General features: G+C 37.8%; 1 protein-coding gene across 1 annotated transcript; it reads right to left on the bottom strand.

Moving 5' to 3' along the window:
• Positions 1-620: 620 nt before the first annotated feature.
• LOC149588713 (cytochrome P450 4V2-like) lies at positions 621-22501 on the bottom strand. Its single transcript, XM_089862089.1, has 10 exons — positions 22400-22501; positions 17923-18116; positions 11798-11988; positions 10171-10243; positions 8297-8423; positions 8047-8220; positions 4230-4400; positions 3696-3762; positions 2640-2819; positions 621-1017 (listed from the first exon to the last, which is right to left on the bottom strand). Exons 1-10 carry the CDS (start codon positions 22499-22501, stop codon positions 848-850), a joined length of 1449 nt encoding a protein of 482 aa, XP_089718215.1. The 3' UTR covers positions 621-847.
• Between the last annotated feature and the right edge of the window lie 292 nt (positions 22502-22793).

Here is a 22793-nt window from a genome sequence, read left to right as displayed (position 1 = left end):
TCCAAAAATTGAAGTTTCGTGCCTTTTAGGGGGGCGAAATGTTTCTTCCCTCGGCGAAAGTGAATATTCTAGATAACACACCAACGGTTGGCCCTCTAGTGGCGATTTCCGAATTTTCCCTCCAAAACGGTGAGACGCTCGCGGTGGTAGACGGCCGAACTAGATTCAAGCTCCCGTGTCTGTGTTCCGCGGCTTTAGGTTGAGGGGAAAGGGGTAGGAAATATTTTTGGAACTCGGCCAATTTTTTTCTCAGTAGTGTAGGCGCGTGGGAAGCGGCATAAAATCCTCAAATTTGTTCACTAGTGCCAGGATCTACTATCAATGCTAGAGCCCTTCACTTCTAGTCTCATCTCACTTCTGGAGAGATACGACCTTGATGTTGATTATTCTCCTTGTGATAGTGCTCATAAGTAGCAATATTTTCAGTTTAGGCAAAACGTTTCACCCACCAAGTTAAGTACCCCGACGAAACAGCCTGTCCGCACTCAATACGCGGGTGTCAAACTAGGCCTTAATAGGATTTCTGTGAGTAAAATGTGTTCAATGACGTAAGATAGCAGTATTTATAATAGCCTGATTGTGATTAAAAAATTTAGAAAAATAAATTTATCCATTGAATTGTTTGTTACGATAACTTCACCTTCCAATAACCCAAGAGAAAGTGTGCTGTGTTTCTTATTTATTTAGTCGAGTGGTCGCTCGTTAACATTTTAGGTAACTGCCAACGCAAAACAAACTTGTATTAATAAATAAACATAAAATATTTAAAGCAGGTGTGTGAATTTATCATGTCTTTCAAAATTCGAGCTTTTAGATAGTCTGATATCATAGAACAGTACAAATATCCTTATTTGGTAATTGTTCTTGGGTACAGTTTCAAACGAATAGCGGATTTTGGTCTCAACGCTAAAGCAGAGTTAACCAACACCTTGTCTCTCGGATCAAGTGACTCGAACTTATAATTTAATAGCAAATGAGAAAGAACTACTTTCTCGACGAGTATAGCCAGTTGTTTACCTAGAAAAAAATGTACATGTTATATTTATTATTGCCCTAAATTAGCATCGTACTAGTCAGTTCCTCGCTTCAGAAGGAAACACAATGAAATATTCCACACGAGTGTTTACAGAAACATATTTAATATAATACCAAATGTGGATGAGAGGGAAAGTATGACAATGGCCATAGAGCCTGTGTTAAAAAACGCGGACATCAAAGTTTCGCCAATAACTCTGTAGTCTACTAGTGACTGATGGACTTGCAAACTCGCGACTGAAAGTAGTTCAGACACTTATGCTCCTTGGTTTAACCATAACCCACTCGATCACGCGCATCACGATGCAAGCTACTCGCGCTATAGCTAAATTACCGAGATTTGTTTTAAACGTATCTAGTTTTATGTGCTCTTCTATCGCTTCGAAAACCTTACTTAAATCCATATTATACCTTCAAATACCTTTTAAAACATTACCAGCTACTCTGTCCTGACTACAAACACAAATCGAGGAGGTTCTAGCATACACAATAGCAGACGACGGTAACCGCGTAACCGTGAATTAACACAAGACCTATTTTAAGGGAGTGAACAGGCCCAGTATAGCTACGCCACTAAAACGGTCAACTACGGCCAAACTCTGATGGCTCGCGACTTTTGGCCATTTTCATACTTTTCCTCTCATCCACTTTTGATAATACGTATACGCGGAAGCCTTCCCCATAGCTAGGTCGGTTCTAAGTAGCTATGTCTTCCCAATTTCAAGTTGTTTAAAAAACCTGGTCGTCGCAGCTAAGCTTAGATAACACTAAATATTTCCAGACGGAACCATAATTCAAGTTGTTTACTAAAAAGCATATTTAATATATACTTTTAAGCTGATAACAACGCCTATTTCATGTAATAAGTACAGCTTCTTCCCCATCGTGTTAATATAAGTTTTGTAACTATAAAGCTCTGATCACTCATGCTCTGATGTATTTCGATATTCCAAGAATACGTTTTGATATTAATATTTGAAATGTGTGCTTTAATATTTATATTTAAAATGGGCGCTTTAATATTAATATTTGAAATGGGGATGCATTAATGTTAATTAAGCTTTACTATGTATATAGCCTAAACTCTACTTTAAACATAGCAAGTAACAGAACAGTTGTATCACTTCACTTCATTCCTTCAATTAATATTTTATTTGTTCGTAGTTGGGTTTTAGCTTGGGACTTCCATTTCTTTGTGCAGTACATTCTCTTTTGATGCGGCTAATGATAACTCAGCTGCACAAGCCAAGGTAGTTGTGAAAAGATCTATGCATATTGCTTGATTAAGTCTTAAATTTTATCTTCTGCATATGCTTATCAATAAAGAGAAATAATTGCATATCCAGGTGAATGAGTTTTTAGGTAGTCTGTTCGATTCTGAGAGGTAACATTTTGGTTCCCCAACCTGTTTTTGCTTAAAACATTCATGCTAAATATGGCGTTAGTTTTCTAATTCATATTAAACCATGGCTACAATTAGAAATATTACTTTTGTGTTCTATTATTCTATATAATCTCAAAAAATGCATGCTATACCTTTTAGTTTTAAGTAAAATGATGACTCATTTTTTAAGCGGCAATTTGAATCACAAAAAAATGCTTACCTATGCAATCTCTTGCCCCAGTTGAGAAAGGCATGTAGGTGTACGTCTTAATTCGAGAAGAAATATCCGGCGAGAATCTCTCGGGTATGAATTTCTCCGGATCAGGATATATTTCTGGATCCCGATGAAGTTGGAAGATGTTGACAATCACTGGCGTTCCTTTCGATATTTCGAAATTAGCTATAAAGGCGTAAAAATTTTTAATGGTGTTTCAATGGGAGTTCATGGAAACAGGAGGGGGAAGTATGAAACTGGCCATAGAGCTAATGGTAAAAATCGCGAGCGACAAGATTCTGTCGTTGCGCATAGAAAGGATTAGCCTGTTTATGGACATACAACCTTACAGTATATCGCAGTGGTATCTATGCTCCTTGGTTTTCGTTCCAAAACTTCCGTTGGCTGGGATCTCCGTCGAAAAGAAAAATAGCGATATGGTGGACGTAGAAACACGTTGTAATTCTTATATTAAAGATACTGGGAATAAATTTGTCCAAACCGTTTTAATTTAACCACGGAATTCTCACTCACACATATCACAACAAAACATCATTGACGATCGTTTAAATGTTTTGTAGAAAACTAGAAACCCCGACTAAAAGCCAACTTCTTAGCCAAGGCTTAATTTACACCGTTCCGATAGAAGCAGACGTGAGCCATTTTCGCTCCCAAAATCACAAGATAAAAATAGTGCTAAACCGGAAGTGTGTAAGTTAATGCGCGTGGGCGCTAAAAAATGGGGTAACTATTTCTTTGGGAGTAAAGCGCTGTATGAATCCGCTGAGCTTTATGGCGAAACTTTGTTGTTACGGGCTTTTTAACCAGTTTCGTACTTCGGGTTATTATGAACTCCTGATTGTATGTATAGTTGATTACGGTTTTCTCGAATTTTGGAAATTGGATGAAGTAATTTAAAAAGGGAGGAAGAAAGCATTTGATCCAAAGGTTAAACCACCATACGCATATCAACGTGTAGGCGTGAAGCCGCGTGAGAAGATTTTCTTGGCAAGCGTTTTTGTACTTTTAAAATTTAATTTTAACCTTGGTTTTGGTACTAACCAGTTTTTAAGTCGTCAGTCATTGTTCTCGAAATTCCAGGAATTGGTGGATACAATCGATGAGATTCCTGAGAGTAAGAAAAGAAAAAAAGCTGAATTAATTCAAGAAGGATTTATTTTTACTGATTGCGTTTGAAAGTTATAAAAACCATATCATTCAGAAATTTCAAAAGGGTGAAAACAAACAATTTTAAGTGTTCAGTGTCGAAATAGGCAGGAAATGCTTCCCTGTTAATAGTTCTTTAAAACACGCAGGCCACGTTGGGTAGCTTAGCTAATGATCGATAAAGGTTTTAATTCATAAAGTATTTATTTAACTGGTAGCATGAATCAAAATTTCCGAATCACAACTGCTTTCACAACCAAAGAAAAATTTATCTCAAACACCGAGCTGTTGGAAACTATATACTGATGTGAACTTCCATTGGGTTATTCGTTTCTGGAAATGGTTGTGGAGTTTGACGCGAGGCCGCGAGCCTTATAAGGACTGTTTTCCATTAACGCTTCATTTAAATAATTAAATTCGTGTACAAACCTTTAAGACCATGTCTAAATAAGTAAGTTGATTAACATCTTCACATGTAATGGGAGGATCAGCATCACCAAATATCTCGCTTAATTCTTTATGAGCTTTTGCCTGTATTTCTGGATGCAGTCCAAGGAGGTACAATGTCCAGAGTAAACTCACATGAACAGTGTCATGGCCCTTTTTATAAAAGAAATTTAAGTTTAATATCTTTTTTAGCTTTATTTTTCCCTAAGTATATTTTATCTCATTTCAAAATTTCAGTTGATTTGTTTTGATATTATGTTTATCAAATGAAACTTTGTCTATTTTTAACCGTTGGTACGATAAAATTTTATTTTGAACAAATAAAGTTTTTGATAAGGCTTTTATCGTCCGCCTTCAAGTGACAGGATGAAAAGTAGTTGCAATCAAGTTTGATCACACTAAAATACAATTTATCTGAAGATAGCAGTTTCGCTCGGCTACCACCTCCTTGAGAAAATTAGAGGCTACTGTATTCGAGTGGTTTTCTATTGCACCCAATGAACTGGTTGTAAAATATCGATACGAACAAAATTGAATATGAATATGTTTCATGAAATTGGACGTGCTTAGTTCAATCTGGGGTACTGGGCGGAAGAACTATTCGTTAGAAGGTCTCAAACTGCTAAAAATAAAACACCGAGATTACGAGAAGGACTTCATTTGATAGATAAAATATTAAATTAAATGATTAAGAAGTTTTCTTCCGAGGTTTTTAAATCCAAACTCGCAGAGGTTAACGGTGATAGACCGATATAAATATTAGCCTTCTAGTTGTTTTTACCGCAAGACACTACGTTTATAAACTCCTCAAAATTCTACAGTAAATTCGAATAACACACCCCCTTCGTCTCTCGCTACGATCCGAAAGAGATCTTTGTAAAGAGAGCGAATAAAGCATTCATTATTTGAGAGGCTCAAAAGCGTGGTCCTTCATGATTGGTCACAATTTGTGGGCAAATTAGTAGAGTGTTTTGTAGTAATAACGATACGTTTAGTTGGCAGATGTTTTTTTTCGATCAGGCCGGGAAATAAGCTTTGAATATTTTTCTTGATAAAGCAGACTGCTTTACCATCACGAAAAAATTCCTCTTTGACGCGTTTTACATCAGCTGCTGACGTCAATGATTGTGGGGGAGGTTGTCGGGTGCCTTTTTCAAATCAAATTCAACTGTCCGCCGACCACTTTACAGTCCCTTTAAGCTCTACTTGAAGAAAACATTTTCAAAGTTCTATATTTTTATATTCACAGCCATTATCCACTAGAATTAACAAAGGTCGAGGCCTCGACCTTTGTTAATTCTAGTGGATAATGGTTGTGAATATAAAAATATAGAACTTGCCTCGATCTTTGTTAATTCTAGTGGATAATGGTTGTGAATATAGAACTTAGAAAATGTTTTCTTCAAGTAGGTAGTACGGGCCCCGGGAAATTGGAAAACGGAACGAATTGTCCCCCTCTCTCGAGGGCCCTGTTTAGATCATTCTCTTGTGCTAATATAAATGGGTTAAAGAATAAAAATCTACCAAAATATAAATATAATTAATCCCCTTCTCCATGACGAAAAAGTGATATAGGAAAATTAATAAGACAAGACCACAACGGAACCTGGTAACTGAATGCATTTTGACCAGGTTCGATCAAATAGACCGAGAAAAATATTCGCCTATTAATTGTTTTTACCGCAATACACACCGTCTCGAGAGGCTCAAAAAGGTGGTCCTACATGATTGGTCCGAATATGTGGGCAACTTAGTAGAGCATTTTATACTAATAACTCTACGACTGTTGGTCCCGTGATTTTTTGGTCTCGGAACTTTTTGGTCTCGGTACTATATGGTCTTGGGACTTTTTGGTCTCGGTACTATTGGTCTCGGGACTATTTGGTCTCGGAACGGTTTGGTCTCTCTGATTATTTGGTAACCAAATTAGTTGCCTCCTTTTCCAAAGCAATGGTCCCAATAATTCGTTGCCACCTTTTCCAAAACAATGGTTCCAATATTTCGCTGCCACCTTTCCCAAAATATTGTCATATTAATTAGCTGCCACCTTTTCCAAAATAATCTCCTGTTAATTAGTTGCCACCTTTTTCTAAATATTCTTCAATTAATTAGCTGCCACCTTTTTCTAAATATTCTTCAATTAATTAGCTGCCACGTTTCCAAAATATTCTCCTATTAATTAGCTGCCACCTTTTCCAACATATTCTCCTATTAATTGGCTGCCACCTTTTCCAACATATTCTCCTATTAATTGGCTGCCACCTTTTCCAAAATATTCTCCTATAAATTAGCTGCCACCTTTTCTAAAATATTCTCCTATTAATTAGCTGCCACCTTTCCCAAAATATTGTCCTATTAATTAGCTGCCACCTTTTCCAAAATTTTCTCCTGTTAATTAGTTGCCACCTTTTTCTAAATATTCTTCAATTAATTAGCTGGCACCTTTTCCAAAATATTCTCCTATTAATTAGCTGCCACCTTTTCCAACATATTCTCCTATTAATTGGCTGCCACCTTTTCCAAAATATTCTCCTATTAATTGGCTGCCACCTTTTCCAAAATATTCTCCTATTAATTAGCTGCCATCTTTTCCAAAACATTTTCCTATTAATTAGCTGCCCCTTTTCCAAAATATTCTCCTATTAATCAGCTGCCAGCTTTTCCAAAATATTCTCCTATGAAGAAGCTGCTACCTTTTCCTAAATATTCTCCTATTAATTAGCTGCCACCTTTTCCAAAATAGTCTCCTATTAATTGGCTGCCACCTTTCCCAAAATATTCTCCTATTAATTAGCTGCTACCTTTTCCAAAATATTCTCCTATTAATTAGCTGCCATCTTTTCCAAAACATTTTCCTATTAAGAAGCAGCCACCTTTTCCAAAATATTCTCCTATTAATTAGCTGCCACCTTTTCCAAAATATTCTCCTATTAATTAGCTGCCATCTTTTTCAAAACATTTTCCTATTAATTAGCTGCCCTTTTTCCAAAATATTTCTAATATTGCTAATAAATTGTTCGTGCTAAGAGGCGGGCTTTTTATAATCATATAAATAATCGCCTTACCTCCAAACACGGTTGGGTTGGGTTAGGTTAGGTTTAGTTAGTTTAGGTTTGGTTAGGTTAGGTTAGGTTAGGTAAGATTTGGTTTGGTTCGGTTAAATTTGGCTGTTTTCAAAAATGCTGGAGGAGTGATATTTCTTTTAAAACGGGACTTTCGTGTCCAGAGACCAATTTGTCCCGAGACCCAATTGTACCGGGACCAAAGCGTCCCGAGACCCATTTGTCCCAAGACCCAATTGTCCTGAGACCAATTTGTCTCGGGACCCATTTGCTCCAAGACCAAATCGGCGAGACCATAACGGCGAGACCAAATTGTCGCGTACCGCTTCTCGTAATATTATAAGATACTCGTGAGTCATGTAGAGCTGTAAGCCAATGTGCCCGAGGCTTATCTTCTACTTTGAAACTGATAAATAACAATTTAAATAAAAGATAAAAGGTGCAAAGCCTTAACTGCGTGTTGATAACAACAAGGACTCTAATCAGACGACAGTTAAATATAATAAAACTTCGTAGTTCCACGCGAGAATAATATGAACCGATCCGAACTTATTTGAATTCCAAAATCCAGAACTACAGAATGAAAAACAACTTACAGGTGGATTTTTTTTCTTGGTCTATGATGCATGGTCCAATATTTTCTTAAGTTACGTTCGTAAGGGTTAGAAGTTAAAATTTGCGACCAATGATCACGCACAAGATTTACACTATAACTATTTTATCGGAAAAGCATTTACCGCAATAATGAATAATTTGAGCTCATCATGCACATCTTTTTCAGTAAATGTAGGATCCTCAGAATGTTTTTCCATGAGAAAGTCCAAAAGTGGTTGATATTTTGTTTTATCTTTCTCGTTACTGTCACTTTCAGAACCTTTACTTAATTTTTCTGCAACTTTCCTGTCAATATTCTACACCATTAATATTGGAATTATTTCAGTCATCTAATTGAAAAACACTGACAACCTTTATCCCCACTTTTCTGACCTTTTTTATAATAGTGTTCAACGCGTCAATAGCTCGATAATAGGCTTTTCCTCTTTGAGTGCGCCGATAGATGACGTCAGGCCAAAGCCAAGGCCTCATAACGCGTCGATATATATGTAATGGCGTTCTAGAATAAAATATGAACAAGGATTTCATCATTTGAGAAAATATTAAAATATTTTAGTTTATAGCAAAGTCCAAGCAAATAATTTTATATTTAATACTATTAAAAGAAATATAAAATAAGAGTTGCATAAGCGGTTCTTCATAAAACAGCTTTGTCGGTTAAAAGTGCCAGTTTGGTCTGTTTCGAAACTCCCTCATCATGGCAAGCAATCATACGTCTCGTTGTAAATAGTTTTACGGAGCGCTGCAAATCATCACTATACTCAGAAATAATATAAGAAACCTCCCTACGGGAAGGAAGTATACAAAGCGCCATAGGCATAACGTTAAAACACGCGAGACATCCTCGAACCGCCAAATACCATATTCAGACACTATTGCTCAAGGACAAGGTACGGTAGATCTTAGTCCTTTGATATGGTCGTTGGAAAGGGAAAGAGCAAAAAGCGCTTTTGAAAACTAGTGTAGTCTGCTTAGCCGTCTGTCGTAAAGAAATAGAAGATTCCTGATTTGGTTAATAAATATTCACATACGGTAATTTCGGAACGAAAATCTAGTTTTTTGTGAAGCCAAGAAGAAGATGAAAATTATGAATACAAGAATAAAATTTCGAGATAGATAATAACACCATTTTAAAATCTATCTATGTATAGTGTTAGTCATATACCTTGGCAAGGTAAGGGTTTAATTCAAATTTTATGCAAAGACCTATGAAAATCCTAAATATAATAATGCTGCATGAATTATTTCATTGGAAAAGTTTAGAATTACAATGGTCTGTGAAATTGACTTAACTTAAGCAGCCGACTCAATCGCGAGATCAGAGAATGTATTCCTACGCTCTACGCGGCGCGGCCCTATTTTTTAAACTTTGTTTACGGCCGTATAAGTGCGCGGGGACATTCGCGGTACGAGGATGTATCGGGAAAAATTCGCCTTGTATACTTTCCTCCGAAGGGAGGTTTCTTATATTACTTTTGCTATACTCTATACTAGGATGCGCAACAGTATCTTAGAAGCAAATTTTATCCCTCTTAGTTCCCTATTCTACAGGACAGCTAGGCATATTACAGAATTGAATAAGCGATATAGCAAGTGCATTCAGCTTTATCGGATTGAAAGTGACAATTTGGTCTCTTTTAAACATTTTTTTTTCAAGAACATAAAGAAATACGTTGTTTTGCAAATCACAACTAGCCATACGCAATGGCAGCCAAATCTTAGAAGAAAATTGTATCCCTTTTAGTTCTCTGTTGGCTGCCTTTCTTTAAGCCATAATTAACTCCCTCATGATCTTCTTAGTGTGAATTAACATAAGCTAATTGCAAGCATTATTTTACGGAATACATTTGGATAATTTTCCACAACTCGCGAAAACAGCTTATTTAATAGAAAAACACATCACTTTTTGCTAACGCGTCACTTTCTCAACACACTTGATAAAAATTTATACTGAAGTGACAGATATTAGTAAAAAAAATTGTTTCAAAACAATGAATTGAAAAAGAACAATATGGCTCCGGCCATTTTAACCTTTTGACTGGGCTAGCTAAATTTGGCTCATCCCAAGATCTCACTTGCTCATCCCTATTTTAGAGGCCGTTTTCCATAGTGGTAAATTATTTAGTAGGATGGTGTTAAAACCATTTAGACCAAAGCGATTGCATGCAATTTCACGACGTATTCTTCCCTTGTATAAAAAAGCCAAACCAGCGCACAAACTGACGAAATACTTATTGAATACTTACTCCTTTATATTTTCAATAAGTTGCTGCGTAACAGAACTATCCATGGCAAACTCCTTCGTACCCATAATGATTTCTGCAAACAATAAATTTCAACGTATACATTTTTTTTACGGAAAGGAAAAACAGTTTTCTTATGAATTTATAGAACAACCCGATATTATGTGGATTACTTATTTTAATTAATATTTTAATAGTCCGGGATCCAGGACCACTGTCGCCCTTGAGAGTTGGAAGCTATTTGTGATTAGCTTCACAATAATATATTATTTTTCTTTCTCAAGTCATAATTTTTATATAAAAAAATTCCAACCTAAAATTAGCCGCATCTACATTAAACACTTTAAAACCGTCGAATGGAAAGGTCGAAATGTAGCATTGTGCTTTTAATCGTTGAGATCTTTTGTCAGCAAATTTAACGTTTCAAAGTGTCTAGAGTAAACGTGAGTTTTTTATAACCAATCGTTTCATTAGGTTTTATAATAAACCGGCCTGGATTAAGAGCACGGCTTAAAAGGAATGTAGGGCATAATCCCCCCATCAGAGAAGAAAAGTACATAATCCCCTCACGTAGGCGACAAAATTCCCCGGAAAATTTCCCCCGAATGGATGTCGAGGACAAATTCCCCCGGACCCAGGTAAATTCAACCCAGCCCCAGGAGAAATTTCCCCCGAACTGTGCTTGATAGGGAAGGAAATCTCTATTATATAAAGTTTATAAAAATAAAGAACAATATTATGCAAAAAGTAGTAATGTTATATCCAAAAAAATATAAATGTCATTTTTTGGAAAAGGCGTATTATTTTAGGAAGTAAATATTTCGGAAAAATCGTAACATTTTAAAGTTATTTATTAAATATTTCTAACCTAACTTTAACCTAATCCAACCTAACCCAACCCAACCTAACTTAACATAACAAAACCTAACCTAGCCAAACCCAACCCGAATAAAATTAAAATATTGCCAAACTGAACGTAAATATCGAATGTCATTGGCACCACCAATTAACAATTCCAAAGCAAAACTTGTATTGTATTTGCAATTTTTCAATGAAAGTCAAATTTTATTTTAATAATATTTGCTTACCTTCGGGGAATCGAAACCACCATCCTTCACTCCGCTGTTCAACGCCTTATCCACTAAGCTACCATGTCGCTAAGGCCTCTGTGTTTTAGATAATTTTGTTATTATATTTTTTACGACCTTTTCAATATACACTGTCGAAGGAATATGATCGGAAGATTTTGTCTACAGCAGGGGGGATTTTGTCTTGAGCGTGGGCGGATTAGGTCAAGAGCGTGGGGGATGATGCCAAGAGCCTGGGGATGATGTCAAGAGCCTGGGGGGATTTTGTCTAGAGCGGGGGATTTTGTCTAGAGCGGGGGATTTTGTCATGAGAGAGAGGGGGGATTTTGTCATGAGAGAGAGGGGGGATTTTGTCATGAGAGAGAGGGGGGATTTTGTCTAGAGCGGGGGATTTTGTCATGAGAGAGAGGGGGGATTTTGTACGTTTAAAAAAAAATGGGGATTATGACCGGGGTCTTTTGTCTTGGGGGTAGTTAGTCCGTATACCGCTTAAGAGAGTGTTGAACGGATCCCAGATATTTCACATGTTCCATATTTCATACCTGTGAAAACGTCGAATGTGAAAGCTATTGTGAATTGAGATATGTCAATCCACGGCTCGTCTATCTTCTTTTGAAGTACATTGACCCAAGTGTGACTTTTACGGTTCAGCGTCGGCATCAAATCCACAAATTTTTTGAAATGAAATACCGGGTTTATCATTTTTCGCTTTAATTGCCATAACTCCTTCTCACTGTACATAAAACAAAGGCATTTTATAATCTCGCTCAGAAATGTGTACGAAAACTGTCGACTTTGCATCGATCGCGTGTTCAAATTTGATTTATGGAGGTGCCATAATTGACCTCTGTTCGAATACTAAAGTTCTCAAAAGCTATAGGATCTTCTCAATGAAACCATCATATTCTCATGTCTATCGTGTGTTTCTGATTCTGTACGATATCACAGAACCAGGCTACCGGTCGGAACTTGTACATTATCGCGGAGTTAAAACTAGCTCATCTTTGCAATATGTAAAGCAGGAAAGTACCTTTAAGGGTGACAAAGGAGCCGCTCTTTGCTTTAATACTTTTAATGCACAAGGGGCGACTGAATGGTACACCCCAATCGAAACTCGAAGCTGGCTAGCTAATTGGGCCAAGTCATCTTGCGACTTATTGACACTTATCTACCCTTACAAAAATCTTCTGAAGAGTTCTAAAGGAATTTCTTTGGAACCCTACGGAGCCCTTGGGATAATTTTCTAAAGAAACTATTTCCAAAGACTTCCTTGGAATTTCCTAAAGAATTCTTGAGATAAATTTTCAAAGAATATCTTGGGTTTATTTTCTAAAGAAAATCTTACGGAATTCTAGAGATAAATTTCCTAAGAATGTCTTGGGATTATTTTCCAAAGACATTCTTTAGGAATTCTGGAGATAAATTTCTTAAGAATATCTTGGGATTATTTTCTAAAGAAATTCTTTAGGAACTCTAGAGATAAATTTCCAAAGAATGTCTTGGGATTATTTTCTAAAGAAATTCTTAAGGAATTCTAGAGATAAAATTCCTAAGAAGGTCTAGGGATTATTTTCCAAAGAAATTCTTTAGGAATTCTAGAGCTAAGTTTCCAAAGAAGATCTAGGGTTTATTTTCCAAAGAAATTCGTTTGGAATTCAAGAGATATATTTCCAAAGAAGGTCTAGGGTTTATTTTACAACGAAATTAGTTAAGGATTTTAGAGATGAATTTCAAGGGGCCAGATGTGTTGCAATTATGCTTTACATATAATTATCTCAAAATATTTTTACCCAAATTGTTTAGCTAAAGTTTTCCTAGATAGACATTAACTTAATGGTTAAAAAATTTAAAATCGTTTCACGAAGGCTTGTCCCGTAGCTAAGGCTCAGCAAGCGCTGAAATGGAATGTTATATTTACCTATTTTTTATTTTTTTTTGCCTTTAATAATCCGTGAGGTGTTTATGTAAAGGATAAAATAGATTAAAAGTAAAATAAGAGTAATTAAAATCGTTATGTTTAGATTTACAGGGAATCTAAGCTGGCAGTCGGAATTGTTGCTTAATTCTCTTATGGCATGTTTTATCTTTATTTCGAGCGTAATTAGAGTCCAAAATGAATATTTTTTTAAAAATATTGTAGAGAAAATTAGGTTAAACGCGTTTCTGATACTCGAAAAACTCTCAATGAATATACATTATTAAATTTAACAACAACGTCTGTATCTACTGCTTGGCCATTAAAGCCTAAAAACCCATTTAGTACCCATACAATTGCACATGGTTAAAACTTTCTGCCGTTTACGGATGTTTTAAAGTTTGACTTTATAAGCAATTTCACACTGCATGCGAGAACTTCCCTCGCTATTAGGGGTGTAGTTCAGCATATAAGACTGCACCCAATGTATTGGGATATGGTTCTGCATGTGAGAACTATCCTCGTTTCTAGTGGCTAAATTAATTTACCCCGTAACCTTCTCTATATGTTCCCCCAAAAAATTCCATAGATATTTCCCAAGTAAATTGCAAAGATATTTCCAAAGACATTTCCCAAGAAAATTCCAAAGATATTTCCCAAGAAAATTCCAAAGATATTTCCCAAGAAAATTCCAAAGATATTTCCCAAGAAAATTCCAAAGATATTTCCCAAGAAAATTCCAAAAATATTTCCCAAGAAAATTCCAAAGATATTTCCCTAGAAAATTCCAAAGATATTTCCAAAGAAAAAGGGGCCAATATTCCCCAATTTTCTAAAGAACGCCTTAAGGATTTCCAAAGAAATTTCCCAAGGAATTTTCTTAAGAGTTCTTAAGAAGATTTTTGTAAGGGTAACGCCTTTACAATGCATAGAGGGGTGGTGGCTAGCCCCTATGCCACAGCTAACCGACAGCGCCCTATACTAACTATTACCGTTAACCTCTGCAAGTTTTTGATGGAAAGGAGAAACCGGGTTAGACCGCGGAGGAAAACTCCTTTTAACAAGCGGGGAGAGAACTTGCAAACTCTACGCAGAAGGATTTCTTCCCAGATTTTTCACCAGGTGCCACAGTCCAGGATCGAACCCGGGATCCTCTTGCTGCGAGGCGAAAGCGCCAACCGCTACGCCACCCCACCTACAACTCTGAGAATGTTGCTGAGACTTCGTTTGTGTGTTAGGTCATGAAGAACAAGAAGGCTTTAATTCGGCAGATTTTAGGCCATTACTCTTACGCCGGTGTGAGTGGACAAGAAAGCCCCACCCCTTTTATGTCCGTCACTACTCTGCGCTTCTCATTGGGTTCTGTGGGGTAGGTCTTACAGACGCGACTAGAGAAAAAAACTCGAGCAAAGTACAGAGAAAATGGAGGCTGCCCTCGATGCAGACCAACACCTTCCTTTGAGGACAACTAACCCCCAATACTGTCAACGGACGACGCAATTTTAGTAAATTATACAGGGTGTAAATAATTCATGTTTTATTTTGTGCAAGTGGCAAGGTACAAACGGAATATTGGAGAATATGCCTGAATGCAACAAAATGTTTAAAAGCACATTCCTACGATTAGTTTTCGAACTTAGGTCTCACATTAAAGCCTCTAATCTGTTAGGTAAACACCTCAACGTTAATATTCGATGTGACTACCATCAGAAGAAAATAGGGGAAGTGGGTAGCTTGGGCAACTTCGCGAGGCGTCCCGTTTACGGATTTTTCGCGCCATTTCCCTCCCCGTGGGGATGAAGAGAGAGAGGATTTTTACGCGCATTAACACACGAGTGACATGATTCTGTGGACAGTACGGTCCTACGCCTTCCAACTGACTAGAGGCAGACTACACAAGTTAGTTCCACAGTTCGCTACATGGTGGCGTTCGCAATGAAATCTGGTACTATTTTATGCTTCGCGCCGATTGGCCAGATTCAAATTTTAAGGGTGGTAGGGGAATCGACCATCGTAAGTGAGAATCACTGGACGACTTGTATGGCTCAAGGCTACGGCTACCCACTTCCCCTATTTTCTTCTGCTATCATTGAGGTGGAGGGACTCTTCAATACGATTTTCCTTGTCTTGCTACACATTTACAAGCACTAAATTCATGACGTAGGAAGTACGAGTAAATGTCTAAACTAATTATCTGATCGAGAAGAACTTTCCGATATCTCGGTTTCTAGGAATGCCCACCCAAAATTTCACCATTCATCGCAATTGATGGTAATGATGTCGTAACCAGTGAGAATTTGGTTGGGTCCAGTAATGTACATTATACCGGTTTAATGTACCATCCCTGTGTAGCCACGTCAAAGAACAGTACCTTTCTTAAATAAAAAAGGATCAGCTTTAATTAGTTCAGATAAAGGTCTTGCCATCTTGGGTAATCATCGTAAACAGCATGTTCAATTTGTCCTGGTTGGAATAGGCTGTCATTTTGCTATAAGACACGATCCTAGCTGCTACGTGACACGATCACTTTTCTCAACGGCCTTTTTTTCGGTGCCACAGACAACTGATCTTCTGCTTCAAAGTACTTCCCAAAGAAACCTTTATGTTTCCCTTGTTTAGTCAAAATTTTAGGTTAGGCCGGGGTGTTTTTTTTTAATATTAGCCAAACATTATTGATATGGATTTTTACAATATTTGTACTTTTTTACAAGGCATATTGTTACAGTTGTATCACTACAGACCTAGGTCGCGTTCAGTAGAGCTCAGCGGACTCAGCGCTGAGTCAGCGCTTTTAGCTGTGTCCTACTGAACGGATTTTGTTTTTGGACTTTGACGTCACGCTGCTCAGCGCTGAGCCAGCGCGGTCACCAAAGAAAATAGTCGGTTTTTTGGATCGCGTGACGTAAAACGCGTAGTTCTCATCTTTGCGAAAAAACATGGAGAAATTATTACAAATAGCTCTTGCAGATTCTGGTGGGACTACCTATTTAATTGCCGTGAAACTAGCTGATCACGCGAGAACTTCAATAGATATGTTAGTCTTTCTAATTTTAATTATTAAGTTGTTCTTATTTATCTCTATAAATAGGTTTTCATACAAGTTTTGTTAAGCCTTGGTACCTTGAACGCTTTATTGCGATACCGGCATTTTTAAAACACCGATGACTTAGAAAAAGCGTTCAGCAAGCTATGACGTCATTATGACGACAGAGCTCACCGGTAAAAGTTTCCCAAAATCCGCTGTCTTGCTTGGTTAGCTCTGCTGAACGCAGCCCTAGTATTTCTAATGAGACAGGCAATACCGCATGTTGAGCCTAAAAACAAGGATGGTAAATGTTTGGACCTATCGGGTCACGACATTAGAGGTCAAAACATAAAGCGGCGTCACGTGTCGAACGTTAAAGTGACCTTCACCACAAAAAAAAACACCTTCTCAAGTCGGAAATCTTTGAAAACTCAAAGTTAAGGTATTTCCGGTCCCTTTAGATATACAGGGTCTGTAGTACAGCAACTGAGTAGTAGAATTTCTAAGTTAGTCTCATTTCCTAGCAAAATGCAAAACCTATTCCAATTAACCAGGACAAATTGGACTGGATGTTTATTTTGGGTGACGGTCTAGGTGACGTTCAACTAGCGGCAGTGCTTTATGCCGAACGCTTTTTACACCGACGACATTCAGTGATAAGCACCTTTACCGACATTGGCGAACACCTTCGTGATTTCGGTATAGTGCAAGATCGTGGACATAGAAGAGACTGGACAGTCTGTAATGAGGTTAGGGAATTTGACATCGTGGGAGGTTTCTAAGCCAATTTCACGCTAGTAGTAGAGCGGTGGAACAAGAGGTTCCACCAGGAGTTCATAATAACCCCCCTTCGGGGGGGAAGTATGAAACTGGCCATAGAGCTAGTGGTAAAAATCGCGAACAACAAGATTCTGTCGTTGCGCATAGAAAGGATTAGCCTGTTTATGGACATACAACGTTACAGTATATCGTAGTGGTATCTATGCTCCTTGGTTTTCGTTCCAAAACTTCCGTTGGCTGGGATCTCCGTCGAAAAGAAAAATGGCGATATGGTGGACGTAGAAACACGTTGCAATTCTTATATTAAAAATACTGCGAATAAATTTGTCCAAACCATTTTAATTTAACCACGGAATTCTCACTCACACATATCACAACAAAACATTATTGACGATCGTTTAAATGTTTTGTAGAAAACTAGAAACAGCGACTAAAAGCCAACTTCTTAGCCAAGGCTTAATTTACAACGTTCTGACAGAAGCAGACGTGAGCCATTTTTGCTCCCAAAATCACAAGATAAAAATAGTGCTAAACCGGAAGTGTGTAAGTTAATGCGCGTGGGCGCTAAAAAATGGGGTAACTATTTCTTTGGGAGTTAAGCGGTGTATGAATCCGCTGAGCTTTACGGCGAAACTTTGTTGTTACGGGCTTTTTAACCAGTTTCGTACTTCGGGTTATTATGAACTCCTGGTTCCACTAAACCATTCTACTGTTTTTGCCAGGCAAGGGCATAACTAAAGGCATAATCATATCTCTTTAATGGACAAGGATTACCAAAGATGGCAAGACGTAAGTCTAACCATGGTTAGACTTGCGTGAACCAATTGAAGACGATCCATTAAATTTGAGAAAGGTACTGTTTTCTGACGGGGGTAAATTTTACAGGGATGGCATGGTAAACCGGCATAACGCACTATACTGGACCCAACAAAATTATCACTGGTTACGACATCATTACCATCAAATGCGGTGGAAGGTAAATCTTTGGGCGGACATTCTTGGAAACTGAATTATCGGACCCTTCTTCGATAAGAACATCACTGGAGACATTAACTACAGCTTTCTGCATCATAAGTTTAGTGCTGGCAAATGTATTGCAAGACATGGACAGTCGTCTTGAAGAGTGCCTCCACAGACACAGCTAATATTTACGTTGAGGCGTTTACTAAAAAGATTACAGCAGGAGTCCATGACACTTGGAGTACAAAAATCAAGCTTTCCCCCATACCCTCTTCAGGGCTCAATTCAGTCAAACACCGCGACGCTAGCGCCACCACACAAATTCTCGTCTCTGAGAGAGTCGTGCGACAGTGGCGGTCCCAAGCGAAAAAAAGTGTCTCTAAAGGGGTGTTTCTTTTTGGCTTTTGAATTTCCCGAACATAAGGGAGCCTATAAGAACAGAGGGCGTGCCTGAGAGGTTGTAAAAAATGACAACGGAAATTCCCCAGAACGCAACGCGGCGCACAGGCTAGCGTGGATATTAGGGTTAGGGACCCGGTAGCTTTTCTTTTTAAATACGAAAAAACCTTTTTTTTTATCGTTTAAGTTAAGATCAAAAACTTTTATGAAGAATATTATATAACTTAGTTAATTTAGTCTTCTGAATATGAGCAATATATTAAAAAGTAGAGCGGTAACAATAACCAAAAACTGATTAAAAATCCAAAATTTAAGATTTTACGTACGTGAAAAAAACAGCACTTGTGGAACTCTCCCGCCATGCCTTATTTTACTCCGCCCCCCCCCTCGTATACCATTTTCTGTGGTAGGGACTAGTGGCAAGAGGAAACGATAGAGAAGGGATCGTTTCGATTGGACAATACTACCCAACGTCACCTCGTTCGTGAAAAAAACTACCCTCTCAGAAATATTTTTGGCGCCAAGCCCGGCTTGAAAGGGGGAGGGGGAATATTTCCCCAAAACTAGTCGGAAAACGGGGGGTTGGAACAAAATTTCCACACTGAAGACGGCCAGGGTATAAACCATTACATCTCAGTACTTCGAGGGGGTTATGGACTTCTGATTACAGGTTGTAATTTGAGGCCCAAATTTTAAGACTAATCGTGGGACTGTGCCTTAAAACAACTTTTTGCATTCAGGCATATTGTCCAGTATTCTTTGTGTAACTTGTCACTTGCATACAATAAAAAATGAATTCCAAACATTTATTTACGGCCTGTATAATTTAGCATAGTGACGTCATCCGTTGGCAGTATTAAGGGTTGTTCACAACGGAAGGTCTCGACCACACTTTATATTCTCAATCATTTTCAAGAGATGGGTTTATATAAATACTACGTATTATGGATTTCCAACTCGTATCTTCCATATGGCAAATTTCTCTGGCGCGCGTTACAGAGAGGAAGCACACAACTTTATTCCAATGAGAATAGGGTCCCTGACTTAGAAAATATTGAAATTCATAATAAAAATAATAAATCCCCCAATTGATTAATACCAATTACGTGGGCGTAAAATGGGAAGAATAAGAGCCGTTCAGTAAATTTTCGTCAAGAATATCAAGAATATGGTAAATACTTTCAAATAACAATGCCGTTTTGTTCCGATATAAGAAAATCCAATATTGAATTGAAAACCCACTTTTTCTTTTTAGAAATTTCAGCCTTTTTACCATAAATGACAAAATTAACCATAGATAAAATCATACCATGAATTTATTTATTAACATGAATATATATGTGTATCATTAACCTTTCTATCATGTTATTCAGGGATATGGGAGGGACCTTTCTATTACATACGCGTTTAACGTCATCGCGGTAGCCAATCAAAATCGAGACACCTGGAAGTTCGAACAGCAGACGACCAGTTTAACAAAATTGTATGAGGGATACAATTTTCGGTTAGGTTCACCAAACTGCGTCAACTGAATATTAAAAATGATCGCCGATACGTGAATAAATATCTCAACACGATGTCCGAAAGTGATATTGATCTTTTAAAGGAAATTATAATAAGTGCCTGCAATGTTTTTTCTAATCTGAAACTGAAAACTGTTGGTAAAGTGCTAAGCCTTGGCCATTAAGAAAATTAATGTAACAGTTGAAAGAAAGTAAACTACTAACATTTTAAATCGTGAGAATTGATGATGCTGGTTTTTCCCTGCTGTTGGAGTTAAATTAATGCGGTAGTGGATCAATTTACAAGCATAATTAGCCTTCCGCGTGACAAGAGCTTTAGCTTTAAAAACAAACCGCCGGAAATTCTCTGACGTCACTCAAACTAAGCCCCTCCCATCCCTGAATATGTAGTTTAACTAGTCAATGCAGATATATATTCATGTTAATAAATAAATTCATGATCATACTAATAACAATCGAAACCCATGCAATCAGCGAAATTGACGAAATGAAATTATTCTCACCAATTTATTAAGGTCGTTTTTCCAAATATGCCTTTTGTAAACATCGTGAGGAAATCACTTTTTTTATGGCAAAATCTGCTTGATAATACGGGCTAAAAAAATCAAATAAATCCAAAAGCTAAACTTTTATACCAAGATATTTTCTCTGTGAAGCATCTTTGCTGCATATACTGCATTCAAATGTCTATAGGGTGTTTCCGCGAGAGTAAAAAGGGAGAAGAAATAGGGGGCGAAAACCGGTTTTCAGGGCATGTCAACATGGCGTCCTAACGTGGCCAGAGCGGGCAGCCGGCAAGGGGAGAGGAAAGAGGGTAGGTAACTTGACGTCACGCGCAAAGACCCTATACACAATTTTTTGCATGCTACTAAGTAATGTACTCTAAATTCCACACCTGAACAGATTTGAGGCCATAAATAGTAACTAAAGAAGATCCAGGTACCCACATCCGCCATATTTTTTCTTTATGAAAAACTTCGCATATTCCTTGACACATTTCGTGCATAACTTTAAGAATTTTAAAAGGAAAGTTACATAGAAATAAAAGTATTAACACAAGGATAATGATGGCCTTGTGGTACTTACGACCTAATGCATCAAATCCTTTCGCAGAAGCAAGTCTTAAAGATCGAATGATTGCAAAATTTCCCAGAATTGAAAATTCAGGTATTTGGAGAGGTACAACATTTAACGACGAAGCCCGCTTTATCAATTTGAAAATAAAGAGCATCACCGCTGTTAGAAGCAGTTTCCAAGCATATTTCTGGATTAATTTAGCAATTTTCAACTCGAGATACTCCATTTTGAGGTGTTTAAATCCAGAAGTCTAAAGTCATGAACAGAAAGATATAGCCACAATACTATGGTTCCATGTAATAATTGAACCTGTGTCAATTTCGTATATCAGCCATTTTCAAGCAATAGGAAAAATAAATAGGAGAAAGTGTCGGACTCTCTCCTTCGTCTGTGACATGCATTTGGAGGGGTGAATGCAGGCTCGCGAAATCTGTTTCACCCCCCTCGCCTTTTCACCACGTACCTAAGATTATTTGTGATATTGCGCGTGAAGAAATAGCGCGGTTTTATTTTACATTAGCCGCTTTTGACTGAGGCTAACCGTGGCCACTGCGGTTTATCGCCACAATTTAATTTGATGATGTACATGATTGCATTAATTTAGTTTGCTAATATTGTTGTTATTTACTAGTATTAAAACGTTTTAGCTTATAATGACAACCCGGGGCCTAAGTTTAAACGAAATTCTAAAGGATTTTAACGATGAGTTGTTTGAATTAAATGATGATTTCAAGAACATCGGCGGCAATTTTAATTTAATTTCGGCGTGCTAACGTTTTAAACAAACTTTAACCTCGTTCAAACGCGAAAATGACACTAAACAACAAAATAGAACGGAGCGCGGAGGTCTCTTCCTTGAGATACGCCTATGCCAAATCCTCCCGTTTGGTGGCGAACGAGCGTTATTCTCGGGAAGAATGACATCATCAACTACAAATCTGATTGGCTGATACCATTTTAAACACCTCTCGCGCGCTTGAGCGTCTCGAAATGCATGTCAAGCTAAGGCAAAGGCAGGAAAATATGGCAGTCCGACACTTTCCCCTAGCAATACTTTCCTTGGCAATAGCGAGACATACAATTATATTAAGGCAATGATACAAGTGAAAAGGAATTGTGCTACGACCGCAAGCCCCCACTAATTTGTGCGTAGCCTAGACAAACCTGACCAATACAACAGTGGTCAAGGAGGTGTCTTTTTATGAAGTGGGCCACCAAACTGCCAAGAGTAGTGCTTTGGGCCCACTTCTATTTCTGCTTTATATTAATGATAACCCAAAGGAGGTATGTACATAGTTCTATCGCCCTCTACTCCGATGACGTAAAGTTGTTCAAGGTGATCAAATCTTATGAAGATGTGAAAACATTGGAGGCTGGTCTTAATTGGCTTCACGAATGGGCTCCCCTAGATGGTCTGCCAAAAAATCATACCATCTAAAACTTTTTCTCTCGTCGACATCCTCACCTGATTGGCTTCACCGTATTTCTTGGACGGTTCTAGTATCTCGCGTATTTCTTTGCATCGCGATCTTGGGGTTATAATTTCCTCAGATCCTTCATCCCCCATGCATTGCGCTAATTGTTTCCCGTGCTAGTAGTGTAGTCGGCGTTCTTCGCCGAAAATTCTCATAAAAAGACACTATCACTACTTTACAACCAATATACTAGATTCATTCTAGAATATTCCCCGCCTGTATGGCGTCCTTATCAGGTCAAGAACTCTTCTATGGAACGCCGTTTCGGCCAAAAATATAATGGTTGTTGTCTAGACGCCAAAAACAGTTTTAAAGAGATAGAACTAAAATTTAAAGCAACCTTTCAGCGATGCTATGATTCGGCGTTTCAGTCTTCGTGTATGT

This window comes from Phalangium opilio, unplaced genomic scaffold (genome assembly GCF_054372755.1).
Source record: "Phalangium opilio isolate 3A_F unplaced genomic scaffold, DU_Popi_V2 ptg000537l_1, whole genome shotgun sequence".
Lineage (NCBI taxonomy): Eukaryota > Metazoa > Arthropoda > Arachnida > Opiliones > Phalangiidae > Phalangium > Phalangium opilio.
Note: the sequence above shows the minus strand (reverse complement) of the source record. Positions and strands in the feature narration are given on the sequence as shown.